Below are 15842 nucleotides of genomic sequence, written 5' to 3'. Positions count from 1 at the left end.
CGTCTATGCGTGTCTTCTATGCGTGTCTTCTACGCGTCTTCTACCCGTGTCTTCTACGTGTGTCTTCTAAGTGTGTCGTCTATGCGTGTCTTCTATGCGTGTCTTCTACGCGTCTTCTACCCGTGTCTTCTACGTGTGTCTTCTAAGTGTGTCGTCTATGCGTGTCTTCTACGCGTGTCTTCTACGCGTGTCTTCTACGCGTCTTCTATACGCGTCTTCTACGCGTGTCTTCTACGCGTGTCTTCTACCCGTGTCTTCTACGCGTCTCTTCTACGCGGGTCTTCTACGCGGGTCTTCTACGCGGGTCTTCTACACGTGTCTTCTACGCGTCTTCTACGTGTGTCTTCTACGCGTGTCTTCTACGGGTCTTCTACGCGTGTCTTCTACGCGTGTCTTCTACGCGTGTCTTCTGAGGAAAGAGGAGGGAGGAAAGAGGAGGGAGGCAACTCCTTCAAAAGCCTCCTCAGTCTGAAGCCTGTCTCTCCAGCCGTGTGAGTTTGCGTCTTCTCCGCGTGTCTTCTACGCGTGTCTTCTACGCGTGTCTTCTACACGTGTCTTCTACGCGTCTTCTATGCGTGTCTTCTACGCGTGTCTTCTACGCGTCTTCTACGCGTGTCTTCTACGCGTGTCTTCTACGCGTCTTCTATGCGTGTCTTCTATGCGTGTCTTCTACGCGTCTCGTCTACGCGTCTTCTACGCGTGTCTTCTACGCGTGTCTTCTACGCGTCTTCTACGTGTGTCTTCTACGTGTGTCTTCTACGTGTGTCGTCTACGTGTGTATTCTACGTGTGTCGTCTACGTGTGTATTCTACGTGTGTCGTCTACGTGTGTCGTCTACGCGTGTATTCTACGCGTGTCGTCTACGCGTGTCGTCTACGCGTGTCGTCTACGCGTGTATTCTACGCGCGTCGTCTACGTGTGTATTCTACGTGTGTCGTCTACGTGTGTCGTCTACGTGTGTCGTCTACGTGTGTCTTCTACGTGTGTCGTCTACGTGTGTCTTCTACGTGTGTCGTCTACGTGTGTCGTCTACGTGTGTCTTCTACGTGTGTCGTCTACGTGTGTCGTCTACGTGTGTCGTCTACGTGTGTCTTCTACGTGTGTCGTCTACGTGTGTCGTCTACGTGTGTCGTCTACGTGTGTCGTCTACGTGTGTCTTCTACGTGTGTCGTCTACGTGTGTCGTCTACGTGTGTCGTCTACGTGTGTATTCTACGCGTGTCTTCTACGTGTGTCTTCTACGTGTGTCGTCTACGTGTGTCTTCTAAACAGTTGAACAAACCAAAACTAACTCCTTTAACAGAGAGAGGGATATGACATGTCATTGTCTCGGTCTAGACAACTAGGTTTATTATGGCAGAGATGTGGTCCAGAGATGTGCTTAGGCCTTCAAAAGGAATAACTCACACTGGTGCCCTGCCGGTAACACACACACACACACACACACACACACACACACACACACACACACACACACACACACACACACACACACACACACACACACACACACACACACACACACACACACACACACACACACACACACACACACACACCAACAGTGGTCCAGACTACCATGTTGCTGACAGTCTTCTTAATTAATGAGTATTCATCCTCCTGCTATGCTGCTAGCTACAGGAGTAAACAGGGCTGCTGCTCATTGGCCAAACATCGCCAGGGGCCATCTCCACGTCCGTGTGTGTCCGTGTGTGTGTTGTGTGTGTGCATGTGTGTTGTGTGTGTGTTGTGTGTGTTGTGTGTGCATGTTGTGTGTGTGTTGTGTGTGTCTGTGTGTGCGTGTGTGTGTGTCTCCACGTCCAATCTGAAGACATGTGCCACTGCGTTTTGATTGCTGTTTAAATGAAGAAGCTGTGCTGCCTCCTCTTCCTAAATCCTCCATGGCGGAGGGAGGAGATCGGAGGGAGGAGAACAGAGGGAGAAGCGCGGAGGGAGGAGGGTGGAGGGAGGAGAGCAGATGGAGGACAGAGGAGGGAGGAAAGAGGAGGGAGGACAGAGGAGGGAGGACAAAGGAGGGAGGAAAGAGGAGGGAGGACAGAGGAGGGAGGACAGAGGAGAGAGGAAAGAGGAGGGAGGACAGAGGAGGGAGGAAAGAGGAGAGAGGAAAGAGGAGGGAGGACAGAGGAGGGAGGACAGAGAAGAGAGGAAAGAGGAGGGAGGACAGAGGAGGGAGGACAGAGAAGAGAGGAAAGAGGAGGGAGGACAGAGGAGCGAGGACAGAAGATGGAGGACGGAGGAGGGAGGAGGGAGGAGGGAGGAAAGAGGAGGGAGGACAGAGGAGAGAGGAAAGAGGAGAGAGGAAAGAGGAGGGAGGAAAGAGGAGGGAGGCAACTCCTTCAAAAGCCTCCTCAGTCTGAAGCCTGTCTCTCCAGCCGTGTGAGTTTGCGTCCCAAATGGCACCCTATTCCCTTTATAGTGCACTACCTTTTACCAGGACCCATAGGGCAGGGAACTATATAGGGAACACAGAAGGCTGGTGGCACCTTAATTGGGGAGGATGAGCTCGTGGTATCGGCTTGAGCGGAATGAGTGGAATGGTTTCAAATACATCAAACACAGTTTCCATATGGTTGATGCCATTCCATTCGCTCCATCCCAGCCATTATGATGAGCCATCCTGTCCTCAGCAGCCTCCTGTGATAGTGAATAAGATGCCATTTGGAACGCAGGCTGAGTCTCCCCTCCCCTACCTCTCCACATTGACCCCTCCTGTTTAGTCAAAGACATCTGAAGGTCCTCCTCCCCCTTCGTCCCCCCTCCTCCCTCATGCTGTCCTCCAGTTGACAGGCAGCTATCCCATCAGCCACGGCAGCAGAGAGCGCTGGGCCTGGGTTCAACTACTATTTAAAATAATTTCAAATACTGTGCTTAATTTAGCCTGCCTGATGCCATTGAACCAATATAATAATCCACTCCAGGCAGGGTAAAGCAATTCATTTTTTTATTTCAAATAGTTTTTGAAACCAGGTCTGCTGAGCCCCATTGATTCCTCTCTTGGAGAGGGGAAGAGAGGAGGGGAGAAAAGAGGATAATGAGAGGAGGAGAGAGATAGGAGGGATGAAGCGAAGGAAGGGAAAGCTCATTAGCATGACACTCAGCTGATGATGCACTGTGGGAAATACCCAGCCTGCCTCTGGCTCCTCCTGGGGGCCATCGCTAAGATCGCCTTCTAAGACACGTGCTACGTGTCACACCCACCCACACACACACCCACACACACCCACACACACACAATGTACATGCACGCACGTGTCTCCACACATCAAAGCAAGATTGATAAAAGTACAAATATAACAACGCCGTAATAGATTAAAACACAGTGGAAATGGGTCGCTAGGAGGGATTTCATTGAGGTTGCATCACAGATGTAGTAGTAGATAACATCATTAGATTGTTAACATCCATTTTTCCTTTTGAAATAAAAGAGTGCTGAATGTTTTATGAATGACTGGGGAATCGTACTGTCGTCAGCCATAGGTACTGTGAGCCTGTGGTGTGTGGCGGTGGTGGTGTAGTGTATGGGGTCTCTACGGAGCCAGTAAAACACTCACGTCCATGAACTCCACGTTAGCCTTGGGTCCCGTTGCCTCGTTCAGGATCTTGATGGCCACCGGGATCTTCACTGTCTCACCCTCCGGCACCCAGATACCCTGAGGGGGGAGAGGAGGAGAGAGGGGGAGAGGAGGGTGGAGAGATGGGGAGTAAGTTAGATGGGATGATAGGAGAGGAGAGAAGGAGAGGGAGAGGAGAGGTGGAGGGCAGGAGAGGTGAGTTACATGAAGGGAACAATAACCATTTGTAAAAAAGGGGAGAGGAGAAGTGGGAACAGGGGAGCTAAGACTACACAGCCGCTGAGTCACAAAGTCAGACACTGTGGTTTCTAGACATACACTAGTTCAGACCTCTTACATTGTGAGACATACAGTAGTTCAGACCTCTTACACTGTGAGACATACACTAGTTCAGACCTCTTACACTGTGAGACATACACTAGTTCAGACCTCTTACATTGTGAGACATAGTTCAGACCTCTTACATTGTGAGACATACAGTAGTTCAGACCTCTTACACTGTGAGACATACACTAGTTCAGACCTCTTACATTGTGAGACATAGTTCAGACCTCTTACATTGTGAGACATACAGTAGTTCAGACCTCTTACACTGTGAGACATACACTAGTTCAGACCTCTTACACTGTGAGACATACACTAGTTCAGACCTCTTACATTGTGAGACATACACTAGTTCAGACCTCTTACATTGTGAGACATACACTAGTTCAGACCTCTTACACTGTGAGACATACAGTAGTTCAGACCTCTTACACTGTGAGACATACACTAGTCCAAACCTCTTACACTGTGAGACATACAGTAGTTCAGACCTCTTACACTGTGAGACATACAGTAGTTCAGACCTCTTACACTGTGAGACATACAGTAGTTCAGACCTCTTACACTGTGAGACATACACTAGTTTAGACTTCTTACACTGTGAGACATACACTAGTTCAGACCTCTTACATTGTGAGATATACACTAGTTCAGACCTCTTACACTGTGAGACATACACTAGTTCAGACCTCTTACACTGTGAGACATACAGTAGTTCAGACCTCTTACATTGTGAGACATACACTAGTTCAGACCTCTTACACTGTGAGACATACACTAGTTCAGATCTCTTACACTGTGAGACATACAGTAGTTCAGACCTCTTACACTGTGAGACATACAGTAGTTCAGACCTCTTACACTGTGAGACATACAGTAGTTCAGACCTCTTACACTGTGAGACATACACTAGTTCAGACCTCTTACACTGTGAGACATACAGTAGTTCAGACCTCTAACACTGTGAGACATACACTAGTTCAGACCTCTTACACTGTGAGACATACAGTAGCTCAGACCTCTTACACTGTGAGACATACCGTAGTTCAGACCTCTTACACTGTGAGACATACAGTAGTTCAGACCTCTTACACTGTGAGACATACAGTAGCTCAGACCTCTTACACTGTGAGACATACCGTAGTTCAGACCTCTTACACTGTGAGACATACAGTAGCTCAGACCTCTTACACTGTGAGACATACCGTAGTTCAGACCTCTTACACTGTGAGACATACAGTAGCTCAGACCTCTTACACTGTGAGACATACAGTAGTTCAGACCTCTTACACTGTGAGACATACAGTAGTTCAGACCTCTTACACTGTGAGACATACACTAGTTCAGACCTCTTACACTGTGAGAAATACCATAGTTCAGGGCTATCTCTCTGCTCTTATCCTCTCTCCTGCTTGAGTCACAGCAGACCTGGCCTGGATTTGCATGTTATCCTTACTATGCGCCTATGGCAACTCTCCCGTCTGCTTCCATTCCTCCCTCCCTATCTCCCTCCCTCTTTCCCTCCATTCTCATTTCCTGTTATCATCTCCCCATCTCCCCAGGCTCCCTATCATTCTCTCTCTCCCACCCTCCACCTTGAAACATCTCCTTCTTTCTGACTGCAAAAAAAGTGCAAAAAAAGTGGTTGTAGCTGTGTGAGTGCATGTGAGTGTATGTGATAAGTTGATACCTTATAGACGGTGCCGAAGGCCCCCGAGCCCAGTATCTTGACCCTCTTGAGTTCAGTCTCTTTGAGGATGCGGAGCTGGGCCTGGTTAGGGGCTGTACCACTAGGTGTCAGGGGCTCCACCAGCTATAGGGAGAAACAATCAATCAACTCATCAGTCAAATAAACAGTCAATGAATCAATCAGAAATATGTTAGTCCCTCACTCCGTTACCAGTCAATCAACCAATTAACCAATCAATCTAGCATGCTATTAAGAAACCAACCAGTCACATCTCCCATGGGTATGGCACTCTTTCATCTTCCGAAGATAAACTTTCAAAAAGACTTACCAGAGAGGCAACAGTGACAAATATAAAACAAGAGGGGAAGAGAGCGGGAAAGAGATGGAGAACAGGGAGAGATGGAGAGAACGAGGGGGTGGATAATAGCAACAGTTGAAGAGGAGTATAGGCTCTCGTAGTTTCATTATCTTTCAAGTGGAGAACAATGAATCCACCGGAAGGGAGAGAGGGATAGGGAGGGAGAGAGAGCGAGGTGGAAAGTGAGGGAAAGAAAGGTGTGAGAAAGAGGTTCATAGAGGGGAACAGAGAAAGAGACAGAGGGAGAAAAAGAGAGAGACAAAGAAAGGAAGAGAGATATATAGAAAGTGGAGAGAGAAAGATAGAGGGAGGGAGGGGAGATATAGAGAGAGGAAGCGAGCGAAAGAGAGAAAAAGAGAGGGAAGGAGGGGAGAGAGAGATCGAGGGAGAGGGAGAAAGAAAAAGAAAGAAAAGAGAGTGGAGAGAGAGCGCGAGAGAGAGCGCGAGAGAGAGAGAGGGGGAAGGAGCAGAGAGAGAGAGAAAGAGAGACAGCGAGAGATGGAAGAAAAAGAGAGAGAGAAAGCGAGGGAGGGAGAGAGATAGAGAAAGGGAGAAGAAGTAAATCAGCTCTCCTCTGCTTCGGCCCTGTCCTCTGGCTCATCACAACACTCTAATTAAAAAAACATAGCTGTTCTTTATTTTATTGGAATTCTGAATCAGGCTTGCAGGAGAGGACAGAGAAGAGGAAAGAGGGGGAGGGGAAAGAGAGGGAGAAAGAGAGGGGGTAGAGAGGAAAGAAGGATGGGGAAGAGGAAGAATAGGGGGAGAGGGAGGAAAGAGATATAGAAGGACAGGGAAGGGACAGAGAAGGTGGGATGGATGTCCTTCCATATCTTTTTCGTCCCCCTCTCCCTCCCCCTCTTCTTCCTCTTCCCCCTCTCCTTCTTTCCTCTCTCCTCCGCTTCTCCTTCTCCTTCCCCCTTTCCCTTTCTGTCTGTTTTCCTCCCCCTCTCTTTCCCCCTCTCCTTCCCTCTCTCCTTCCTCTCCCATCTTCCCTGCCCCTTCCTTATCTGTCATTATCTCTTTCCTCCCCCTCTTCTTCCTCTTCCCCCTCTCCTTTCCTCTTTGTTCCCCCTCTCCCTCTCCTTCCCCTTCTCCCCTTCTCTCTTCTCTGTCCTCTCCTGCAAGGCTGATTCAAAATACCATTTAAATAAAGAACAGCTATTGTTTTTTAATCAGACTGTTGTGATGAACCAGAGGGCCACACACAGCCAGCAACCTCACCTTCGCCCCAGACTGTAGGGAGCTGTCTGTTAGGGTATTTTCACACTTGGTCGATTTCAGCCAATTGTTTTGAATGTTTTGGTGCAGTGTGAACACTCCAAAGGAATTCAGAACCCTCAAAAGAGCCCCTGAAGCAAACCGAACTGAGACCACCTCTAGAGGTGTTCGGAGTTCGGTTCGCTTGAATTCCGTGGCCCGGTTCCCTTTTTTTAGGGCAATGTGAACACAAAGCTCCCCAGGCTCGCTTGTCATTATTCCTGCACCACACGCTAGACTACTGCAGCACTGTTTCCCCTGCCACAACCCCCCACATTGGTTCCACAAAAGAGAGAAGATGGTGATGTGCAGGTTCTCAGAAATAAACGTGTGCTGTTTTTGCATATTGATTAGCGATTGTCAAGGATGCACAGAAATTCCAAAATATGTATGGAGTTTTTAGTTCAAGATTATTTGTTTGCAATATGTGATGTATAGGCTAAGAGAGTTTCATAAAGTGTTTATTCGATAGTGGGGTTTGAATAGCGTGAAAAGACAACATATTTGGTGAGAATCACAACATAGTATACAGAATAAATTTCAGCTCTTAAAGGGGCAGTAGCAAACATTTTCAATTACATCATTATTCAATCTGCTGTTATTCTTCTGCTATTTATTCTGTTACTAATAATATTTCCATGTTAATATTATCTTCTGATTACAATTATTTAAATGCAATCTATTAGCTTCCAAAAGGTAAGTATGTACAATATCTAGCTGTCCGATAGCATATTCTGATGGAATGGCTTGTCCTGAACTTTGCAAAAAAACATTGAGTGAATGTTGGAAAAAGATCTTGGTTCCTTTCTAAACATAGCAATGTGAATGCAAAGAGGACTTGGACCACAACATAGGTGAAGTGAGATGTCAAAAGTTCAGAGATGGATTTCAGTTCTCATTCAAAGGCAAGGGCAGTGTGAATACAAAGAGAACTGAGCTATTTTGCTTTTTTTACCCCAGAGTTCACTTTAAAGAGGACTGAGATTGGTTCTTTTAAATGGGACTTTATGTGAAAACACCCCTAGATGAGGTGCTGAACTTGTAGTTCCAAGGGGCGGGAGGGAGCTGTCCACCAACCCACTCTAATCTGTGGTGCTGAAACCTGAGCAAGACTACTAGGATGTCCATTTATTTAGACCCTTCGAGCAGTCATTTCTTGTTTGTTATTACTTGTTATTATTTAAAGCTAAAATCCTTAGTTGCTCCATTTCTTGACTTATAGATTAATTATATACACACAATGATTATTGAATAATATCATTTAGAATTGCCTCATGAGCTTAGATCAACTGTCGTATCCCATCATAATCCAAAATATAAGCTTGTTTTACTCCAATGTTTGTAAACAATGTAAATGTAAAATATGTCTAAAACTATCATTTTGATGTCATGGAAGGTCAGCCCTTGCATCCATACCTCTGTTTATGAATTTGAGCGTGGTTACATTTCTCCAGGGCCATCTCTCAACTTTTTAACGAATCCTAGGCTGGGTTTCCGCTTTGTTATTGTTTCAATTAACTGACTTGACACTGAGTTTTGCATTGAGCCAATTAGTATTGAATAAAACCAGTGAGTTCTATAATAATAAAGCAGTGAACAGTACTGTATGTGTGTGCAGCTAATCAAGACAGCACAGAGGAGCGGAATGGATGGAGATAGTGCGAGAGAGCAGTGATGTAAGGTATAACGGAAAAAGGCACAATCTTGTCATTACTGAAATAACTAGTAAAAAGCCCAGTGCACCATCACTTCATGGTGCTGTAAGTGTAGGGTAGAAGGACATGGCAGGAGACCAGCACATTCAGGCTCTTACACCGCCCTATGTGATACTGAGAGCTTTAATGGAACCTGTCCCTGATGTCTGTTAACACAGATCACCCTCTCCTCTCCTCCTACATGGGAGACTGAACACATGTCTGTCCGTCTGTCTGTCTGTGTCATGCCCTGACCTTAGAGATCCCTTTTATTCTCTATTTGGTTAGGTCAGGGTGTGACTAGGGTGGGAAATCTATGTTTCTATTTCTTTATTGGCCTAGTATAGTTCCCAATCAGAGACAGCTGTTTGTCGTTGTCTCTGATTGGGGATCATACTTAGGCAGCCCTTTTTCCCACCTTAGATTGTGGGATCTTGTTTTTGCATAGGTGCTGTGTTGCCTGCAGAACTTTACGGTTGTTTTTGTATTTTGTTGTTTTGACGATGTTCATTTGAAAATAAAGTATAATGTTCGCCTTCCACGCTGCACCTTGGTCCAATGTTTATGACGAGCGTAACTGTCTGTCTGTCTGTCTGTCTGTCTGTCTGTCTGTCTGTCTGTCTGTCTGTCTGTCTGTCCGACTGTCAAAATTTGTTCTGCAATGATGAAAATCCAATAACACGATGTGGAGACCAATTCATTTTTTCAATTTCAAGAAATAGAGAATTAGTCAACAAAAGTGCAAGGGTGACAACTATACAACTGTACATGTAAACAGTCTTAATAGTGACCAGTAGCAGGATAAATAGATAAATACTAATGGTAATCAATAATCAGCAGCATAATGGTAGTAATGTGTGTGTGTGTGTGTGTGTGTGTGTGTGTGTGTGTGTGTGTGTGTGTGTGTGTGTGTGTGTGTGTGTGTGTGTGTGTGTGTGTGTGCGTGTGAGTAAGAGTGACAGTGAAGGTATGTGTGTATGAGTGGGTAGAGAACTCTGGATGGGCATAGAGTCAGTGTGGATAGTCTGTGGAAGAGGGACAGCAGTAGTTGTTAACCATTTAACAGTGTTACAGCCAGGGGATAAGAGCTGTTCAGGAGTCTGTTGGTCTGAGCCTTGATGCACCGGTTCTGCCTGCCAGACGGGAGTGTGGACAACAGTCCATGTCGCGAGTGTCTGGAGTCTTTGGCAATTTTTCTCGCAAACCATTTCTGTATGGACCTCGCTTTGTGCACGAAGGCATTGTCATGCTGAAACAGGAAAGGGCCTTCCCTAAACTGTTGCTACAAAGTTGGAAGCACAGAATCGTCTAGAATGTCATTGTATGCTGTAGCGTTAGGATTTCCCTTCACTGGAACTAAGGGGCCTAAACCATGAAAAACAGCCCCATGACAATAATCCTCTTCCACCAAACTCAGCATTTAGGGTTCTCCTGGCATCCACCAAACCCAGATTAGTCTGTCGGACTGCCAGATGGTAAAGCTTGATTCATCACTCCAGAGAACACGTTTCCACTGCTCCAGAGTTCAATGGCAGCGAGCTTTACACCACTCCAGCCGACACTTGGCATTGCGCAATTTGATCTCAGGCTTGTGAACGACGGCTCGGCAATGGAAACCCATTTCATGAAGCTCACAACGAACAGTTCTTGTGCTGACTTTGTTTCCAGAGGCAGTTTGGAACTCAGTAGTGAGCGTTGCAACCGAGGACAGACTATTTTTATGAGCTATGCGCTTCAGCATTAGCGGTCCCGTTTTGTGAGCTTGTGTGGCTTACCACTTCGCGGCTTGGCCGTTTTTGCTCCTAGACGTTTCCACTTCACAATAACAGCACTTATAGTTGACCAGGGCAACTCTAGCAGGGCAGAAATTTTACGAACCAATCTCCATTCTAGTGCCAATCTTTGTCTATGGAGATAGCATGGCTGTGTGCCTGATTTTATACACCTGTCAGCAATGTGTCACGACTTCCGCCGAAGTCGGTCCCTCTCCTTGTTCGGGCGGCGTTCGGCGGTCGACGTCACCGGCCTTCTAGCCATCGCCGATCCACTTTTCATTTTCCATTTGTTTTGTCTTTGTTTTACACACCTGGTTTCACTTCCCCAATTACGTGTTCATTATTTAACCCTCTGTTCCCCCATGGTTTTTTTGTGAGTGATTGTTTGTATGTTATACGGTCCGTTATGTGGGCTTGCTTTATTGTATTGTATTTGCCTATTGTGAGTAAATTACGTTTATTTACTCATATCTGCTGTCCTGCGCCTGACTCCTCTACACAAGCTACACACAGACCTCATTACACAATGGGTGTGGCTGAAATAGCCAAATCCACAAATTTGAAGGGATGTCCACATACTTTTGTATATTTTGTGTACATTCTGGATGGCTGAGAGCTGCCCCCAGTGACGCGCTGGGCCGGCCACACCATCCTCTGTATGGCCTTCCAGTAGCGGGCAGTGCAGTTGCCATACCAGATGGTGATACAACCAGTCAGAATGCTCTCGATGGTGCAGCTGTAAAAATTCCTGAGGATCTGAGGGGCCACGCCTAATTATTTCAGCCTCCTGAGGGAGAATAGGTGCTGCCGTGACTTCTTCACAACTATCCTGAGTCAACTCCTTGGTCTTGTTGATGTTGATGGAGAGATTGTTGTCCTGGCACCACACTGCCAGGTCTCTGAACTCCTCCCCGTAGGCTTTCTCATCGCTGTTGGTGATCAGGCCTACCACCTTTGTGTCGTCAGCAATCTTGATGATGGAGTTGGAGTCATGCGTGGCCACATAGTGGTGGGTAAACAGGGAGTACAGGGGGGGGCTAAGCATACACCACTGGGGGGTCCCCGTGTTGAGGATCAGCGTGTCAGAGGTGTTGTTACATAATCTCACCACCTAGGGTTTGCCCGGCATGAAGTCCAGGATCCAGTTGCAGAGGGAAGTGTTCAGTCCCAGGGTCCCGACCTTGGTGATGAAAGGGAACTATGTTGTTGAATGGCAGTCTCACATAGGTATTTCTCTTGTCCAGGTGAGAGAGGGCAGTGTGGAGTGCAATTGAGATTGCATCATCTGTAGATATGTTGAGGCAGTATGGAAATTAGAGTGGGTCCAGGGTGTCTGGGATGATGGAATTGATGTGTGCAATGACCAGCCTTTCAAAGCACTTCATGGTTACAGAGCTCAGTGCTACAGTGACGGTAGTGCTGTAGTCATTATGGCAGGTAGCCTCAGAGAGTTCTTGGGAACAGGAATGATGGGGGTCAGCTTGAGACGTGGGGATTACAGACTGGTACAAGGAGAGGTTGAAAATGACAGTGAAGATGCCTGCCAGCTGGGCTGTGCGTGCCCTGAGAACGTAGCCTGGAATACCGTCCTGCCTCGCGGCCTTGCGAGTGTTGACTAGATTAAAAGCCTTATTCACATCAGACTCAGAGAATGGGATCACCTATTCCTCTGGGATGGCTGGGGCCTTCATGCACTTGTCGAAGTGTTGAGTTCGTCTAGTAGAGAGGCATCCTTTGTAATCCTTAATGGACTGTAGCTCCTGCCACACGCGTTGGACATCGGAGCCGGTGTAATAGGATTCCACCTTGTTCCTATACTGTCCTTTTGCCTGTTTGATGGCTCTTCGGAGGTCGTAGTGGGACTTCTTGTGCGCGTTTGTGTCCTCAGCCATAGCCTCAGGGTCTGCTGCGATAGTCCTGTTTGTGGTAGCTCTGTCCTTTAGCTTAGGGCATTCCTCAATGTTAATCCAGGGCTTTTGATTGGGGAAGCAGCATACCTTCACTGTGGGGACAACATCGACGATGCATTTTCTGATGAAGCCGGTGACGGAGGTGGTTAGTTCGTCGATGCTATTGGCGGAGTCCTGGAACATATTCCAGTCAGTGCTAGCAAAGCAGTCCTGTAGCGTAGCCTCTGCTTCGGTGCACAATTTCTCTATGGAGCGCGTCACATGTACTACCTGTTTGAGCTTCTGTTTGTAAACAGGAAGCAGGAGTATAGTAATGGTTATACAGTAATGGTGGTTTTGTTCACATTTATGGACTAGGTACAATACAGTGGAACACTGCCTATAGAAGTAGAGCAAAAAGATGCTTGTTAATTTAACACAGTGTGATGTGGTATTGTATTTGTGTTGCTTTGAAGCCTTGTTCAGAGTGAGTTCCATGTTAGTGGGTCCAGGGTTGATGCTATTTTTGTGTAGAACATCCATTTCAAAGAAGTTCTCATGTTCTATACCGTAACAAAGGAAAGGAGGGAGAGAGAAGGGAGAGGAGGGAGAGAGGCCACAGAGGAGAGGAGAGAAAGAGAGGGAGAGAAGGAGAGAGAGAGAGAGAGGGATAAATGAGATGAGAATCGACAGAGAGAGAAGGGAGAAAGGTCACAGAGGAGGGACAGAGAAAGAGAGAGAGTGTGGAGAGAAGAGAGTAGGGAGAGAGGAGAGGGTTAGAGGGAGAGAGGAGGGAGGTAGAAGATGAGGGAGGTAGAAATAACGAAAGAGGAGGGAGAGAGGAGAGAGAAATGCCACAGAGGGAGAGAGGAGAGGAAGAATAGGAGGAAGAGAGGAGAGAGATAGGAAGGAAGAGAGGAGGGAGATAGGAAGGAAGAAGAGGAGGGAGAAAGGAGGGAGAAAGGAAGGAAGGAGAAAGGAGGGAGGAAGGCCTCAGAGGAGAAAGTGATTCGTTTGAGCTGGAGATGATGCTCTCTACCTCCTCTCCTCTCTGTGAGTTTATTCCCTAAGCTCTCTCTGTGTTCTCATAGCCCCGGGCCCCAGCCACCAGTGGCCCTACACACATCACAGAACACATCATAGACTACATCACATACCATTAAGCACAAGGCTATTACAGCTCTTCATAGAGCAGTGAGTGACGTCGTTTTCACTAAGGCTACTAGGATGTAGGATCCAGTTCACTCCTGTTTTCTTTCATTATTCCTTCAATCAATCAATCATACAATATCTTTATTGTCCCAATTAGGAAATTTGTTCCGCAGTCGGAGTTCAACAATAAAAACAAAATTAAAAACAGTGACAACCATACAACAGATATACACATAAGATAAATAATGAGATCGGTAACATGAGATCCATTGTGAAAATGTTTGACCAATAATGAACTCTATAACTGAAACGTCAAACCAATCAATCTGTGTTCTTATTGAGGTTCTCTAAATTCGGTCTGTGTCCCAAGGCACCCTATTCCTTATATTTCGATGAGACCAATGGAAGCTTTTTCTATGATCCACATCTCAGGAGGCCCTTACCTTTGTCCCGTGTGTGTGTGTGTGTGTGTTCACACGCCATACCTCTGTCTCGAGGAAGCGTCGCAGGGCTCTCTTCTTCTTGATGCTCTTCCTGCGGACAGACACGGCTACACTCAGAGCCACAATGACCACGACGAAGAGGCCCCCTATCACCCCGGCAGCAATCAGGGGAGTCCTGAGGGAGAGGAGGGAGAGAGATGTGAGATAGGGCCACAGTACTGGATACTAGTTACCAAACCTTCTTATTTGTTTTCTTTCTAATCATTTAGCTGCGCTTGATTGAGCTACTACTGTCCGGTAAAGTGGAACCGATGGAATATTTTATCCATCTGGCAGTCCAAGCAGGCTTAATCAAATGCTCAAAATATTTGATAGAATACAAATACTATTTAAACCCAGGTCTGATAAGCACTTACTCCAGAGGTCACAACAGACTTGGCTAACCAGAATTAGGACAATTCTTACTTAGCTTACAACCTTTGACAAAATACATGATCTAACATCTACAAGTGTCCTGTTACAAAGTTAGGCAGTAAGTTCAAAGAAGAAGGGAAGGAAATGAAAGTCAGGAAAAGACAACATGTTCTGCTGCTTGTCAGCCCTGTCCATGATCTCTCTAACCCTCTACACCCCTATCTGTCCATGATCTCTCCCTTTCCCTTTCCCTAATCCTTATTCCCTCTACACCCCTATCTGTCCATGATCTCTCTAACCCTCTACACCCCTATCTGTCCATGATCTCTCTAACCCTCTACACCCCTATCTGTCTGTCTGTCTGTCTGTCTGTCTGTCTGTCTGTCTGTCTGTCTGTCTGTCTGTCTGTCTGTCTGTCTGTCTGTCTGTCTGTCTGTCTGTCTGTCTGTCTGTCTGTCTGTCTGTCTGTCTGTCTGTCTGTCTGTCTGTCTGTCTGTCTGTCTGTCTGTCTATCTGCCTGCACTGAGAGGTTTGAGTTATGTCCCTATGGCTGTGTAAAAAATTGTGCACTTAATATGGAATAGGGTGGCATTTGGGACGTATCCACAGTATATTGTAGATGAGAAGTAAGATGAAATGGTGTATCTGAGTGAATATGCCAATCCTCTATCTTAATAAAAGGGCTAATTTGGCTGCGAGCACACAGAAGAACAGAACAGTGCAAAAGAGATGAAAGTGGCGGTGCTTCGGCACACTCCAGTCGTGTTTTAAATCAGCAGGAAAGCTATGAGCCAGTCTGGTAGATCACAGAGAAGAGCAGGTCCCATTAAACGTTATCACCCTCAGCTCACTTCATTTGGAATCGCATGAAACAACTCCCAATCTTTCACTCATCGGGTGCATCCCAAATGGCCCCCTATTCCCTATGTAGTGCACTACTTTTGACCTGGGACCATAGGGAAGAGGGTGTCATTTGGGACACAAACATCCTCATTCTCCCAGCTCTACCTCTCTCCTACACAATATTACAGGGATGGATTTACTGTACTAAGGCACTGCATGGTGCTTTCGGCAGGAAGTGGCTTCAAGAGACATAGTTGTATGCAGGCCTAGGCATACTCCGAGTGAACATTTGTAGTGGTGCGCCCAAATGGAGAGCGGAGAGTTGTGGAATAAGTCAAAAGCGGACAGAGTGTTTGTTGAGCGGCATTCTTTTTCTCTTTTGTTATTTCGAGTCAACATGATAATCAG

At 46.6% G+C, this 15842-nt stretch overlaps 1 protein-coding gene across 1 annotated transcript in view; it reads right to left on the bottom strand.

The window, feature by feature from the left end:
- Positions 1 to 15842, bottom strand: part of erbb4b (erb-b2 receptor tyrosine kinase 4b) — a 483415-nt gene that overhangs the window by 54248 nt on the left and 413325 nt on the right. Inside the window, exons 17-19 of the mRNA XM_014173740.3 lie at positions 14220 to 14352; positions 5607 to 5729; positions 3572 to 3670 (exon numbers count right to left, since the gene is read on the bottom strand). Of these exons, the coding sequence (XP_014029215.3) occupies positions 3572 to 3670; positions 5607 to 5729; positions 14220 to 14352 (355 nt within the window). The remainder of the gene's footprint in view (positions 1 to 3571; positions 3671 to 5606; positions 5730 to 14219; positions 14353 to 15842) is intronic.

This window comes from Salmo salar, chromosome 25 (assembly GCF_965601325.2).
Source record: "Salmo salar chromosome 25, fSalSal1, whole genome shotgun sequence".
Lineage (NCBI taxonomy): Eukaryota > Metazoa > Chordata > Actinopteri > Salmoniformes > Salmonidae > Salmo > Salmo salar.
The sequence above is the reverse complement of the archived record's forward strand: the minus strand, read 5'-3'. Positions and strand labels throughout refer to the sequence as shown.